This window comes from Piliocolobus tephrosceles, chromosome 13 (assembly GCF_002776525.5).
Source record: "Piliocolobus tephrosceles isolate RC106 chromosome 13, ASM277652v3, whole genome shotgun sequence".
Taxonomy (NCBI): Eukaryota; Metazoa; Chordata; class Mammalia; order Primates; family Cercopithecidae; genus Piliocolobus; species Piliocolobus tephrosceles.
Genome location: NC_045446.1, coordinates 3,651,210 through 3,663,430, shown reverse-complemented (window position 1 = coordinate 3,663,430; position 12,221 = coordinate 3,651,210). Strand labels below are relative to the sequence as shown.

Genomic DNA, 12,221 nt, shown 5'->3' with positions numbered 1-12,221 from the left:
TCCATCCACTCATTCATCCACCCATCAAACTCAACCACAATTCCACCCATCCATCCATTTACCCATCCATCCATCCACCCGCCCACCCACCTACCCACCCATTTATCTATCTTCCCATTTACCCATCCACCCATCCATCCATCTACCCATCAAACTCAACCACATTTCCACCCATCCATCCATTTACCCATCCATGCATCCATCTGCCCATCCACCCACCCACCCACCCACCTACCCACCCATTCATCTATCTTCCCATTTACCCATCCACCCATCCATCCATCTATCCATCTACCCATTCATCCAATTTCCCATCTACCCACCCACCCATCCATCCATCCATCCATCCATCTACCCATTCACCTAACCCTAACTTCACATCTACTCACCCACCCATCCATCCATCCACCCACCCATTCATCTATCTTCCCATCTACTTATCCACCCATCTATCCATCAGCCCATTCATCCATCTATCCATTCATCCATCTTTCCATCTGCCCATCCACCCATCCATCCATCTATCCATCCATCCACCTACCCATTCATCGATCTTCCCACCTACCCATCCACCCATTCATCCATCTACCCATCTATCCATCTACCCATCCATCCATCTTCCAATCTACCCATCCAACCATCCATCCATCCATCTATCCATCCATCCATCTACCCATTCATCTATCTACCCATCTACCCATCCATCCATCCATCCATCCATCCATCCATCCATCCATCCATCCATCCATCCACACATTCATCCATCTTCCCATCTACCCTTCCATAGATCTATCCACTCATCCATCCATCCACCCACCCACTCATCCATCTTCCCATCTACCCATCCACCCATCCATCTATCCATCTACCCATCCATCTATCCACCTGTCCACCCATTCATCAATTCATCTGCCTATCCACCCACCCATCTGCCTATCCATCTGCCTCTCTATCCATCCGTCCATCTGCCTGCATGCCTGCCCATCCGTCCACCCACCCACCCACCCATCCAGCCATTGCATCCATCCATCATCTATCCCATTCCAAGCACTGTGTCACATGCTTGGCAAACAAGAAGAAAACATAGTCCTGCCTGCAAAGGGTCTAAAATTCGTCACAGTCAGGAATGCTGCAAAATCACCTGAGGAGCTCGTTAACTATTCAGATTCCTAGGCTGTGTCCTTGCAGACACAATTCTACAGATGTAGGGATGGACGGTCAGGAGATCTGCACATTTAACAAACTCCCCTCATGTCTCAGATGCAGGGACTTTGGGAAGAGAGGCTGAGAAACTGCACCCAGGTACACAGCTTGGACAGGGCTCTGGCTCAGGGTACACATCTTGGACAGGGCTCTGGCTCAGGGTACACAGCTTGGACAGGCCTCTGGCTCAGGGTACACAGCTTGGACAGGGCTCTGGCTCAGGGGCCTGATGTCAGATCTCGCATAAAGAACTATCAGGAGTGGAGGGAAGAATGTGCCAGGCACAGTGAAGGACAAAGAAGAGCCCTTGTATTAAAAAAAAAAAAAAAAAAAAAGAAAGAAAATAAAGGAGGGTCAGCGGGGGAATCAGAACATGTACACACCTATTCTTGGGCACCCCTTACTTTAGGAGAAAAATGCTGGGTATGTTTTCCCAGGTACATGGTATGCAACTGTCTTCTGGGAACGTCCACCCCTTCCCAAATGGGACTGAATGGAGGAGATGTAAATTAACCTTCTGAAAGAGCCAGGAGCAGCAATGTTATCAGCAGGACCCCAGGGCCACCCTGGGACCTGTCACAGCCACCCTGCCTGCCTGCTGCCCGGGCCCGACTTCTACTGCAAAAAATGAGTTTGGTTTCTCTGGAAACCCTCCCAGACCTGCCCCTGCCAGCCAGGCAGAAGGGTTTCCTGCCCACAAAGGTTGTTCCCTTGATGTCAAGGGGACAGAATTCCCCTAAAGGGCCTGGGCTCTGCAGGCAGTGGATCAGCTCGACCCGCCCGCCTCTAAGCACTGCCATGCAGGCAGCAAGGATGCACGGGCCACCCGTGAAGGGGGGGAGGCACCGACAGCTCGGCAGGAAGGAAGAGCGGCGCCGCTGGCAGCAGGAAGGGGCTCTGCGCCAATTGTGTGCAAATGGCCTGCGCGGCCCACTCAAATCTCTTTTCAGAACAGCAGTCCTTTGCCATCGATCCTTTGAAGTGTGAGTTTTGGAACCAAGCTCTGTCATTTCTGTTCTCCCTGGGAGACAGGCCCAGCTCCCCACACGCCCCACACTCCTGCGAGGGGCGGGTTCCCGTCTGGTCATGTTTGAGGAGGTGCTGCTGGGCTCCAGTGTGCTGGGGAGGGGCAGAGAGGCCAAGGAGGCCCAGTCCTGGGGCCTGGACAGGAGTCACGTGACCTCCCTTCTTTCCTTGTTGGATCACTCTATCAAACCCAGGGAGCTGGACAGTTGAAGGCCACCAGAGCTGCCGGGAATCAAGGTGTGAGATGTGGATTCGCCTGCCATGTCCCACGACCCTTGCGAGTCCTGGGTCCTCAAGTCTGCCTACCGCTGCTGGCCTATGGGAGACTCGCTGATGGGCTCATCGCTGGCTCCCCCTCCCTTGACCTCCTGCTCATCCATGCTGCAAACTCAGGGTCCCCTCCGAGGAACTCTCAGCTGTTCAGTGCCCACTCCCACGGGCCTCTGTTCTATGTCTAGGGGACTGAGGATGCATGCCAAGTTCACAGCATGGGAGCTTGTCTGCAGCTCTGCCCCTCCTGGAGCATGGGTCGGTATGCCTGAGTGACTCCACAGATGCCCAGCCCCAGGCTCCAGGTTCATCTTCACAGGCCTCTCTGCCCCTATGGAAGTCCAGGACTAACCTGGCTGCCCTACAGGAACTGCCAGCCACACCCCAGCCTCCTCCCTGGGCATCAGTGAGCTCCAAGCAGGACTCACAGAGGAGCAGCTCCCACCCTCCAACCCCTGAGCCCCAGGCTTCTCCTTTCGACAATGGGGACAGACCTGGACGGGGAGGACCACGTATCCCTTCCTGCTCTGGAGGGACAGTGAACCTCCTTGGCTCCCACTTGGGCCTAGGGGGTGGCCCTGAGTGTGCAGACTGGTCAGAAAACATTCTCTAACTAGGAACCTTGGCTCTCACTTCCTAGAACGGGGTTGCTAACAAGGCTAGCATTGGCCCTGATCCCTGCACAGATGGCCCCTCTTGCTCCCCACCTGCGGGGCCTTGATATCCCTATCACCCGGCATCTCAGGGCTGGCCTCAGTGGGGAGGAGGGAAGGAGGCTCTCAGCACTGGTCCTCAGAGAGACAGCCAAGTTGATGGCGTAAGTGTGAGGGATTTTAAAGTGACAACTACCAATCTACAATGTTGTAAAAACAAAACAAAAAAACAAGTCTTTAATGAACAAAAAAATCTCAACAGAGTAATAGGAGATCTTGGCAAATAAAAGGCAACAATAAAAATAGATACCTGGAAAAGCTAGCAAACATAATTTCTGAAATTATAAAACTCAAAAGATGGACTTAACAGCTAAAGGGACATTTCAAAGGAAAGGGTAAGTGAACTTAAACAATAACCAATAGAAATGATCTAATGTAAAGCAAAATGACTGAAAAAAATGAATAGAGCTCCAGGGACTTGTTTGATGCTATCAAATGATGAAATATGTGTGCAGCAGGAACACCGGCCATCAGGCATGAGGGCGGGACTCTGCCATCATTACAATGTTGCAGTAACCCAGGTCAAGCTGACCTGATCAGTGTGCAGCGCAGAGAAAGGAACTGAATCAATTACCTGCTGGGGGCCAGGTGGCAGCCAGCTGGGGAAGGCGGGATTTGAACTGGGCCTACTGACCCCTAAGGGCCACACCTTCCACCCGTGCCACGCATCTTCTGGAAGCCTGCCCTCCAACGGCAGGGCCTGGGTGTGCTGGCCACGTGTGCTGGGCCTTTCTTGCTCCACCCAGTGAGTTCCTACCACCCCACACAACCCCTGCAGCCCACACCTGCCATGTTGCTTCTGCTGCGTGCCTCAGACGCCACCACTGCCAACTTCCCTCCAACCCTACTTTTATCTTCCTGCAGTGCCTCACACACCTGATTTCCCCTGGGCAGAAACTATCGCTGGCTCCCCAGCACCCCAGGAACAACGTCAAACCCCTTGACCCGGTGTTGACAATGGCCCCCCACAGGCTTCTCAATGCTGGTTCCCAGGATTCTACTTTGAGAATCTTTCCTTCCAAGCTGGTAGACTTCCTTCCTTTGAACACTGCAGGCCCCAGGCCTCAGGTCACACTGGACCATCTACCCGGAGACCCCAAAGCTGACCCATGCCAGGGCCCGCCCCGACACTTCAGACTTAGGGGATTTCAGATGGAAAGGAGTTCTGCTCTTCAGCGCCCTCATCTGGCTCTCTCACTGCACTTCTCAAGTGGAATCTCATTCCCGATGGGCATGTGCTCATCGATCCCTGAGACCCAGCATTGAGGATGCCACAGCAGCTTCCTGGAGAGTGAGGGAAAGGTTCCGGGAACGTCGCTCTGTTCCCCATTCCTGCCCTTCCAGGGGTCTGTGCTTTTCACGGAGAAGCAGTGCCTTGGACATCGTCCCCACAGCAGGCTGGCTGAAGGGCCCCAGGCTGACCTCACTCCAGGAGCAGAGGACAACCAGCAGACACTGACCTTTGACCCTGTCGCCACGGTGAAGGGGGATCTCGCCGTCGACTTGGGGTTGGTATGGCTTGACGGCGACGAAGAGCCTCCCGGGCACGGCACTGTAGAGCTTCCGCTTGGGCCCCGGGTACTCGAAGGCCGAGAGTGAGTCCTTGTTGGCACCAGCAGCAAAAGGCGACCTGGACCAGGCAAGAGGGGCAGAGAGAGAGAGAGCAGAGTCACGAGGTCACAAGCTACCCTCCAAGAACCACAGCCACGCCATTCAACACACACTGTGCCTCGGCCGGCCACATCAGAACTCCTGACACCAGACAGTGAGGAAGACGGGAACGGGCTGGGGCAGCACTGTGGTCAGAGATTCCGGCAGATCCAGCAATCCCACTCGCGGGTCTGCCCCGCAAGGATAGACAGCAGCCACTCGGGGAGACATGTGCACACCCTCGTTCACAGTGGCACCGTTCACAGCAGCCCAAGGGTCCCACCACAGAATAATGGAGAGACACGGCGTGGTCCAAACACACAATGGAACGCCGTTTAGCCTCCATCAGGAAGTAAACTCTGGGCCAGGTGTGGTGGCTCACACCTGTAATCCCAGCACTTTGAGAGGCCGAGGTGGGCGGACCAGCTGAGGTCGCAAGTTCAGGACCAGCATGGCCAACATGGTGAAACCTCGTCTTTACTAAAAATTCAAAAACTAGCTGAATGTGGTGGGCACCAGTAATCCCAGCTACCAGAGAGGCTGAGGCAGGAGAATCACTTGAACCCAGGAGGCGGAGGTTCAAGTGAGCCAAGATTGCACCATTGCACTCCAGCCTGGGTGACAAAGTGAGACTCTGTCTCCAAAAAAGAAAAAAGGAAGTAAACTCTGACACAGGCTACACCACAGGTGAACCTTACGGACACTGCTCAGTGAGATATGCCAGACACAATAGAACACAGACTGTGTCATCCCAGCCATGCGAGGGCCCGAGAGCCGTCAGATTCATGGACACAGAAAGTAGAAAGGGGGGTGCCAGGGGCTGGTGGAGAGAATGGGGAGTGAGGGGACAGAGTCTTGGTTTCATAAGATCAGAAGGTTCTGGAGATGGATGGTGGTGATGGCTGCACAGCACTCGAAAGTATTCCACTGAATGCCACTGGACTGTGCACTTCAAAATGGTTCTAAGGTGGTAAATTACATATTACATATATTTTGTCACTATTTTACTTCAGTTTTAAATTTTTTTTGAGACAAAGTCTTGCTCTGTCACCCAGGCTGGAGTGCAGTGGTGCGATCGCAGCTCACTGCAACCTCCGCCTCCCGGGTTCAAGCGATTCTCCCACCTCAGCCTCCCGAGTAGCTGGGACTACAGGCGCCCGCTACCACGCCCGGCTGATTTTTGTACTTTTAGTAGAGACAGGGTTTCACCATGTTGGCCAGCCTGGCCTCAAACTTCTGACCTCAAATGATCCACCCACCTCGGCCTCCCAAAATATTGAAGTTACAGGCGTGAGCCACCACACCTGGCCTATTTTGCCACTATTTTTAAAAAGACTAGCCTGTGCAACATGACGAAACCTCATTTCTACAAAACAAACAAACAAACAAAAAACCAAAAATTGGCTAGGTATGGTGGTGTGCATTGCATTTGTGGTTCTTGCTACTTGGGAGGCTCAGGCGGGAGAATCACTTGTGGCCAGGAGGTCGAGGCTGCAGTGAGCCATGACTGCACCACTGCGCTCCAGCCTGGGTGACAGAGTGAGATACTGACTCAAAAAAAAAAAAAAAAAACAAAAACAAACAAAAAAACCCAAAGAGACTCAGGTGGAGAAAGAGATCCAGGAAGGCCCTGGGTGTCCGACATTTTATCCACCTCCCTGTGAGCGTCAGTCACACCGGGCGAGGAAGCACCCAGGACCTTCCATCAAAATCGCTCATGACCTCGGTTCTCTCAGTGCGGTTCCCAGCGTCCCCAGTGAAACACACAAGAGGAACGAATATCCGTTCTTGCTGTATGTCACTGATTTTGCACAGACCTATGTTTTTAACCTGATTTCTACACCCAGCAGTGAGACACACTTTAACAGAGCCCAGCGACAGGACACGCTGCACAAAGTACTCTGAGATGCACCTGCACAGTGGCCAGGACGGGAGTCCTTAGAAACAAACGCATCCACCGGAGGAAGCTGGCCAGGATTTCGGGACGGCCCTCCTGGGCACATGCTCAGAAAGACAGGGAAAATTGTCCACCTGCAGCTGGCACCCTCCAATAGGGTGCTGGCCAAGGGAAGCGAGTGGTCTCTGACCATGGTTCCCTTCCCAAACTTTAGGTGCTGTGGCCTCTGAGGCGATGGAGGCAGCATTGACCTTTCTATGAGGACAGGGAGGAAGGACCCATGCACACAGGGACCCATGCAAAACAGGCTTGTAGGGAAGTTTTAGAAGTGGATGTGACTACCCTCTTTTGGCATTTAACATGAGCCTCCCCCTCACGATGTGCCTTCACTACTGTAATCACCCGACACATGTGTCCCTGAGCGTTGAGGCCCAGTTTACTCCTTCTCTCAGCATTAGGATGGTGAGATCTGGTCACAGGGACCTTGCCCATGTCAGTGTGTTTGAGGAGCCAGGGCTCCATGTACTCTGATGACTCTAGGGAGTAGACTGGGCCTCAACGCTCAGTCTGTCTGCCTGACTCCAAATCTCAGATTTGTCCTGAAACCACGGGGAGCCGAGACAGGGCAGGACAGTGGCCTCTTCTGGAACAGGTGGGCGTCTTGGATGCTTACCTGGGCTCTGAGGACATTGAGAGATGGGGGAGGCTGCAGGCAGCTAGGACTTCCCTGTCCCCTGTCCCTAGGATGCCATTCCTCCCCCAAGTCACAGCCACAAATGTGGCAGTCACAGACACCTGGGGGCACAGGTGTGCTGTCACTGCCATGCAGCCTGGACACAAGATGGAGCCCACCGGGCACGGTGTGGCACAGCAGCGCATCGATGTGCACAGCCAGGAGAATTCCAAAGGACCACTGTTCCCCATCGATGGACATCATTTATCCCCAAACACCCCAGGAGTTCCTGGAGCAGGAACTCTTGCAAAAGCCAAGTTTGGTGGCCTCCTTTTGTCCAAAGGCGTAGCTCAGTGAGCCACCAGGGAGCAGAGGAAAGGCACTTCCTGTTCTGCAAGGGGAGCTGAGAAACGCAACAGCAGCGCTAGGCCAGGCCCCCATCGGAGAGGCTTCCCTGCCAGCCTGCCCAGCCGTCTGCACGTGCACCAGCACTCAGACGCATTCATTCAGCTCAGCCTGACTCAGGGCTGGACTGGCACAGGATCCAGAGCTGGGAGGGATGGGAGCCTGCACTGCAGGCACTGAGCATCTCACAGCTGTCTCCTCTCTGGCTCCCAGGCCAGCAGGGATGTGGGGAGGAGAATCCCGGCAACCAAGGGGACTCCGGGAGAATACAGCATCCCAGGGTCAGAATTCCTCCTCTCCTTGAACGTCCCTTAATGTACCTGCCCACATCTGCCCCGAGTGATGAAGCCAGCAAGGCCAGTGGCCATCATGGGCTCTGTGCATGGCCTGAACCTCCCGTCACTCGCAGGCTGATCTGCCCCAGCTGTGTGACCTTCAGTGAGTCACTTTACCTCTCTGAGCCTTAATTTTCTTATTTGTAAAATAGGTGGTAGAGGGTGGGGGTGGGGGTAATCCCCACCCCCTGTGGTTGCTGGGAGAATAAATGAGAAAATGCAGATGAGAAGCTCAGTTCTCAGCCCCACCGCAGCTCCGAGGGCAGTCACTGCCTCTGCATTGACCGTCATCCAGGCTGGACGGGCAGCAGCCAGAACACAGGGCTATGCGGACATCGTCTCAACCCCCCTGTCCTGGCTGGGGGTGTGATATGAGCGCTTGGAGGAGCTGGATGCATCAGGCCCCATCAGGACTGAAGGTGAGTCCTAGAGATGGGGTCACATGTGACCCCAGTGTCCCCAGGCTGCATGGATGCTCTTGAGCAGGTGGAGTGGCTGCAGGTCAGGTCAGCCCAGCCCCAGGATCAGTCCCCAAGCATCCGGATAGGTGGACTCCAGGGGGAGCAAGGTGAGGCACGTGAGCTTCCTCCTGAGGGGAAAGGGTGGGTCAAAGTCTAGAGGAAAAATCAGACGGACAGGGCTCACAGTAGCTGGGACAGGGCAGAGGGTGAGCCACAGAGCAGGAGTCGCAGGGTCTGTTCACAACTGTTATGTGGCTGACACAGCAGCTGCTTAAGTCCAGAACTTAGGAACCAAACGAGGAGTGTGTCTTCTCAGGACTTCCACACCCAAGGAGCTTCTGCAAGGAACCTCACGGCCCCACTGTGCATCCTCAACAGCAGCTGGCAGGGGAGACTGAGCCTGCCCTACTTGAGAAGTCAGTTAACTTCATCAGTTAATCCATCCACTCATCTCTTCTCCATTATCCATCCAGAATCCTTCCATCTGCCCAACTACCTGTTCTTCCATCCATCCACCACTCATCTACCCACTATCCATCATCCATCCATCCATTCATCTATCCATCCATCATCCATCCACTCATCCATCCATCATCTATCCATCCATCCATTCATCCAACATCCATCTACCCATCCATCCACCATTCATTCATCTACCCATCTATCCATCCGTCCACCCATCTACTCATCCATCATCTATCCACCCATCATCCATCTACCCATCCATCCACCATTCATTCATCCACCCATCTTATCATTTTTCTGAACATCTATTCACTCATCTACCCAAAGTTCAGAAAGACCTGGCCTGAAGCCCAGCTGACCACTTACTATCCACCATTGGACAAGTCAGCTAACCTCTCAAAGCCTCAACCTCCCCATCAGAAAAGGGGATGATCAGGAGGAACTGTGAGAATGCACCCTGCCAGGTGTTATGCAAACATCAGCACCTTCACACTGCCCTGCTGCAGCTGCAAAGTCGGTAACTAAGTGCCTGTCTCACCTCACTGCTCCAGCTGGCACCAGTGTGTGTCACTTGACAGAGAAGTCAAAGTGAACACAGCTCCAACTCTGAAGTTCTGTTTCTTGATTCTCTTTGCAGGAATCAGTTCTCTAACCCATCAATCCCATGGCCTGGAAAACCTTTGTCTAAAAACAGGAAAGTCTTATTTCTTCTAGACCAGAGTGGTGTACACGGTTCTAGGCAGTGATTACCGGCAGTGACATGCGATTCCACCCAAATGCTCACATGTCTTCCTATTCATTGTTGATTTGAACCTCAAAGACTCCCATAAAGGCAGCGGTGAGAATCTTTGTCCCCATTTTACAGGTGAGAAAATGGAGGCTCCATAAATGGTGACTTGGGTATGGAAATACAGACTTGGGTATGGAAATACAGGGTTCCTTGCTCTGTCTGGTGACAGAATGAGGTGAACAAGATCTCACCTGCTGCAAGGTGTCTTATCCTTGTGATGTCTCATTTGATGAGCTACATCTTCCTGCTGGGCCCCACTCTTCCCACGGCAGCCACAGACAGCAGCAGAAGCCAGGCCTCTGCGGCCCAGGGAGAAGAGTGGCTGCCCCGCTCAGGAGACATGGCACCTGGGCCACGCTGGGGGTCCCTCCTGCTGTCCTGCGTACACAGTGAGGACTGGTCTGAAGTTCCTGCACCCCAATCTGTCCATGTTTTCCTTACGCTCTGGCCAAGAACAACCAGGAGGGATTCTGACCAACTTGTTTCGGTATAAGGGCCAAATCACCGAATTCTTAAAATGAAAAAACTGGTAATCTTCTCGGTGGGTGACTTGGATCAGTGAAGTGGGCCATTTCCCAGCCAGTCTGGGTGAACAGGAAAGGTCGACATACTGACCTTTCTCCATTCATTCATTCACCAGTCAGTTACACATTCATTCACTCATCCAGCAAGTACTCTGGGTGGGCTGTGAACCCATAGCCATGTGGGACTGCAGACCACCGTGAATGGCAGACATGGATGCAGGCAGGCCTCATGGAGCTGTCAACTGGGCAGGAACACAGGTCAGCAGATGCATTTCCGCTCATCTGAGGGGTCGGAGCAGACAGAAGGTGGAGGTGGGCAGCCCCACTGAGGGGCCCCTGTGGCCATCCCAGCAGAGCCTCTAATGTGTAGAGTTGTGAAAGAGCTGGAGGTATCAAGAGGCACAATCACCCAGGCCTGGGACCTACTCAAGGTGGGTGTCCCCAAGCCCTGTGCATCTCGGGCCTGAGGGCTTCACTCTGCCTCTGTGGTTCTGGTGACAGCATCTCTGAGGATGCACAATGGGGACTCAGGATTATTTGCAACGTCTCACCTTGCTGGCTGCAGTGACTGCTTCAGGGACGGGCACAGGACACTGGCTGCCCCTCCATCTGGCCCCGGCTCCCTGCCAGGCTAATCCTGGGCACAGGTGAAAGTCAGGCCAGGCATGGTGGCTCAGCCCTGTAATCCCAGCACTTTGGGAGGCTGAGGCGGGTGTTGGAGACCAGCGTGGCCAACATGGCGAAGCCCCATCTCTACTAAAAACACAAAACTTAGCTGGGCATGGTGGAGCATGCCTGTAAGCCCAGCTACCTGGGAGGCTGAGGCAGGAGAATCACTTGAACCTGGGAGGTGGAGGTTGCAGTGAGTCAAGATCACGACACTGCACTTCAGCCTGGGCAACAGAGTGAGACTCTGTCTCAAAAAAAGGAAAGAGAAAGTCAGGATCACCGGGAGAGTTCCCAACTCCACCCCTCACCCCCACTCGGCCAGCAGGGCCCAGCCACCACTTTTTGGGTCAGGATGATGGGGCACAGGAGGGCAAGCAGGAGCCACAGTCCTGGCACTGACTCAAAACTGCTCTGCTGGCCCCTCACCAGCAGCGTCCCGGGATGGCCAATGCCCCCTCTGCCCATTTCATCCACCTGAAACCCTGAATGCAGCTGCACCTCAGTTCCCACACCACGTTCAGGAAAACAGAGGTCACTGGGCCAAAGACGGGCTTCCCGAGCCCCACCGGGTCCTGCCGGGGTCCAGCCCCTGCCTGTGTGGCCAGGTGGATGCCACTGTCCTTCATGCGTGCAATGGACGAGGTGTGGACAGGGCTGCAGCATTCATCTCCACCAACTGAACTCGAAAGCACGAGTCTTTCTTCCCTGCCGAGCTGACCCCACCCAAGAAACATTCGTGAAAGAGTGGGTAGCCAGGACGTTCCCTGGTGGGTGAGGCAAGAGCAGCGCTTGGGACCAGCTGCCACTTTGTAGAAATACATCGAGAGTTGTTCTGAATCTGGGCAGGCCAACCAGCCCCTTGGCAGCTGGGAGAGACCCAGAGGGAACAGGGACGCCGCCCCCACCCCATGCACTCCTAGAGCAGGAGTGTCTCAGGAATGTTCTCAGATCGTGGCCCAGCAGTGCCAGTGGGCGCCACCAGAGGGCACCCCCCAGATGCGGAGCTGGCAGAGCCTCACACCTGAGGGAGCAGAGGTGTGCAGGTGCACTGGCTCCCACCCTCCTGGACCAGCACCTCTAGGAGGACGGGAGCACACACACACACACACACACACACACACACACACACACACACACACA

At 54.2% G+C, this 12,221-nt stretch overlaps 1 protein-coding gene across 1 annotated transcript in view; it reads right to left on the bottom strand.

Annotated features, from left to right (window-relative positions):
* Positions 1-12,221, bottom strand: part of SHANK2 (SH3 and multiple ankyrin repeat domains 2) — a 646,969-nt gene that overhangs the window by 338,845 nt on the left and 295,903 nt on the right. The window contains exon 12 of the mRNA XM_023186421.2: positions 4,673-4,842. Coding sequence (XP_023042189.2) covers positions 4,673-4,842 — 170 coding nt within the window. The remainder of the gene's footprint in view (positions 1-4,672; positions 4,843-12,221) is intronic.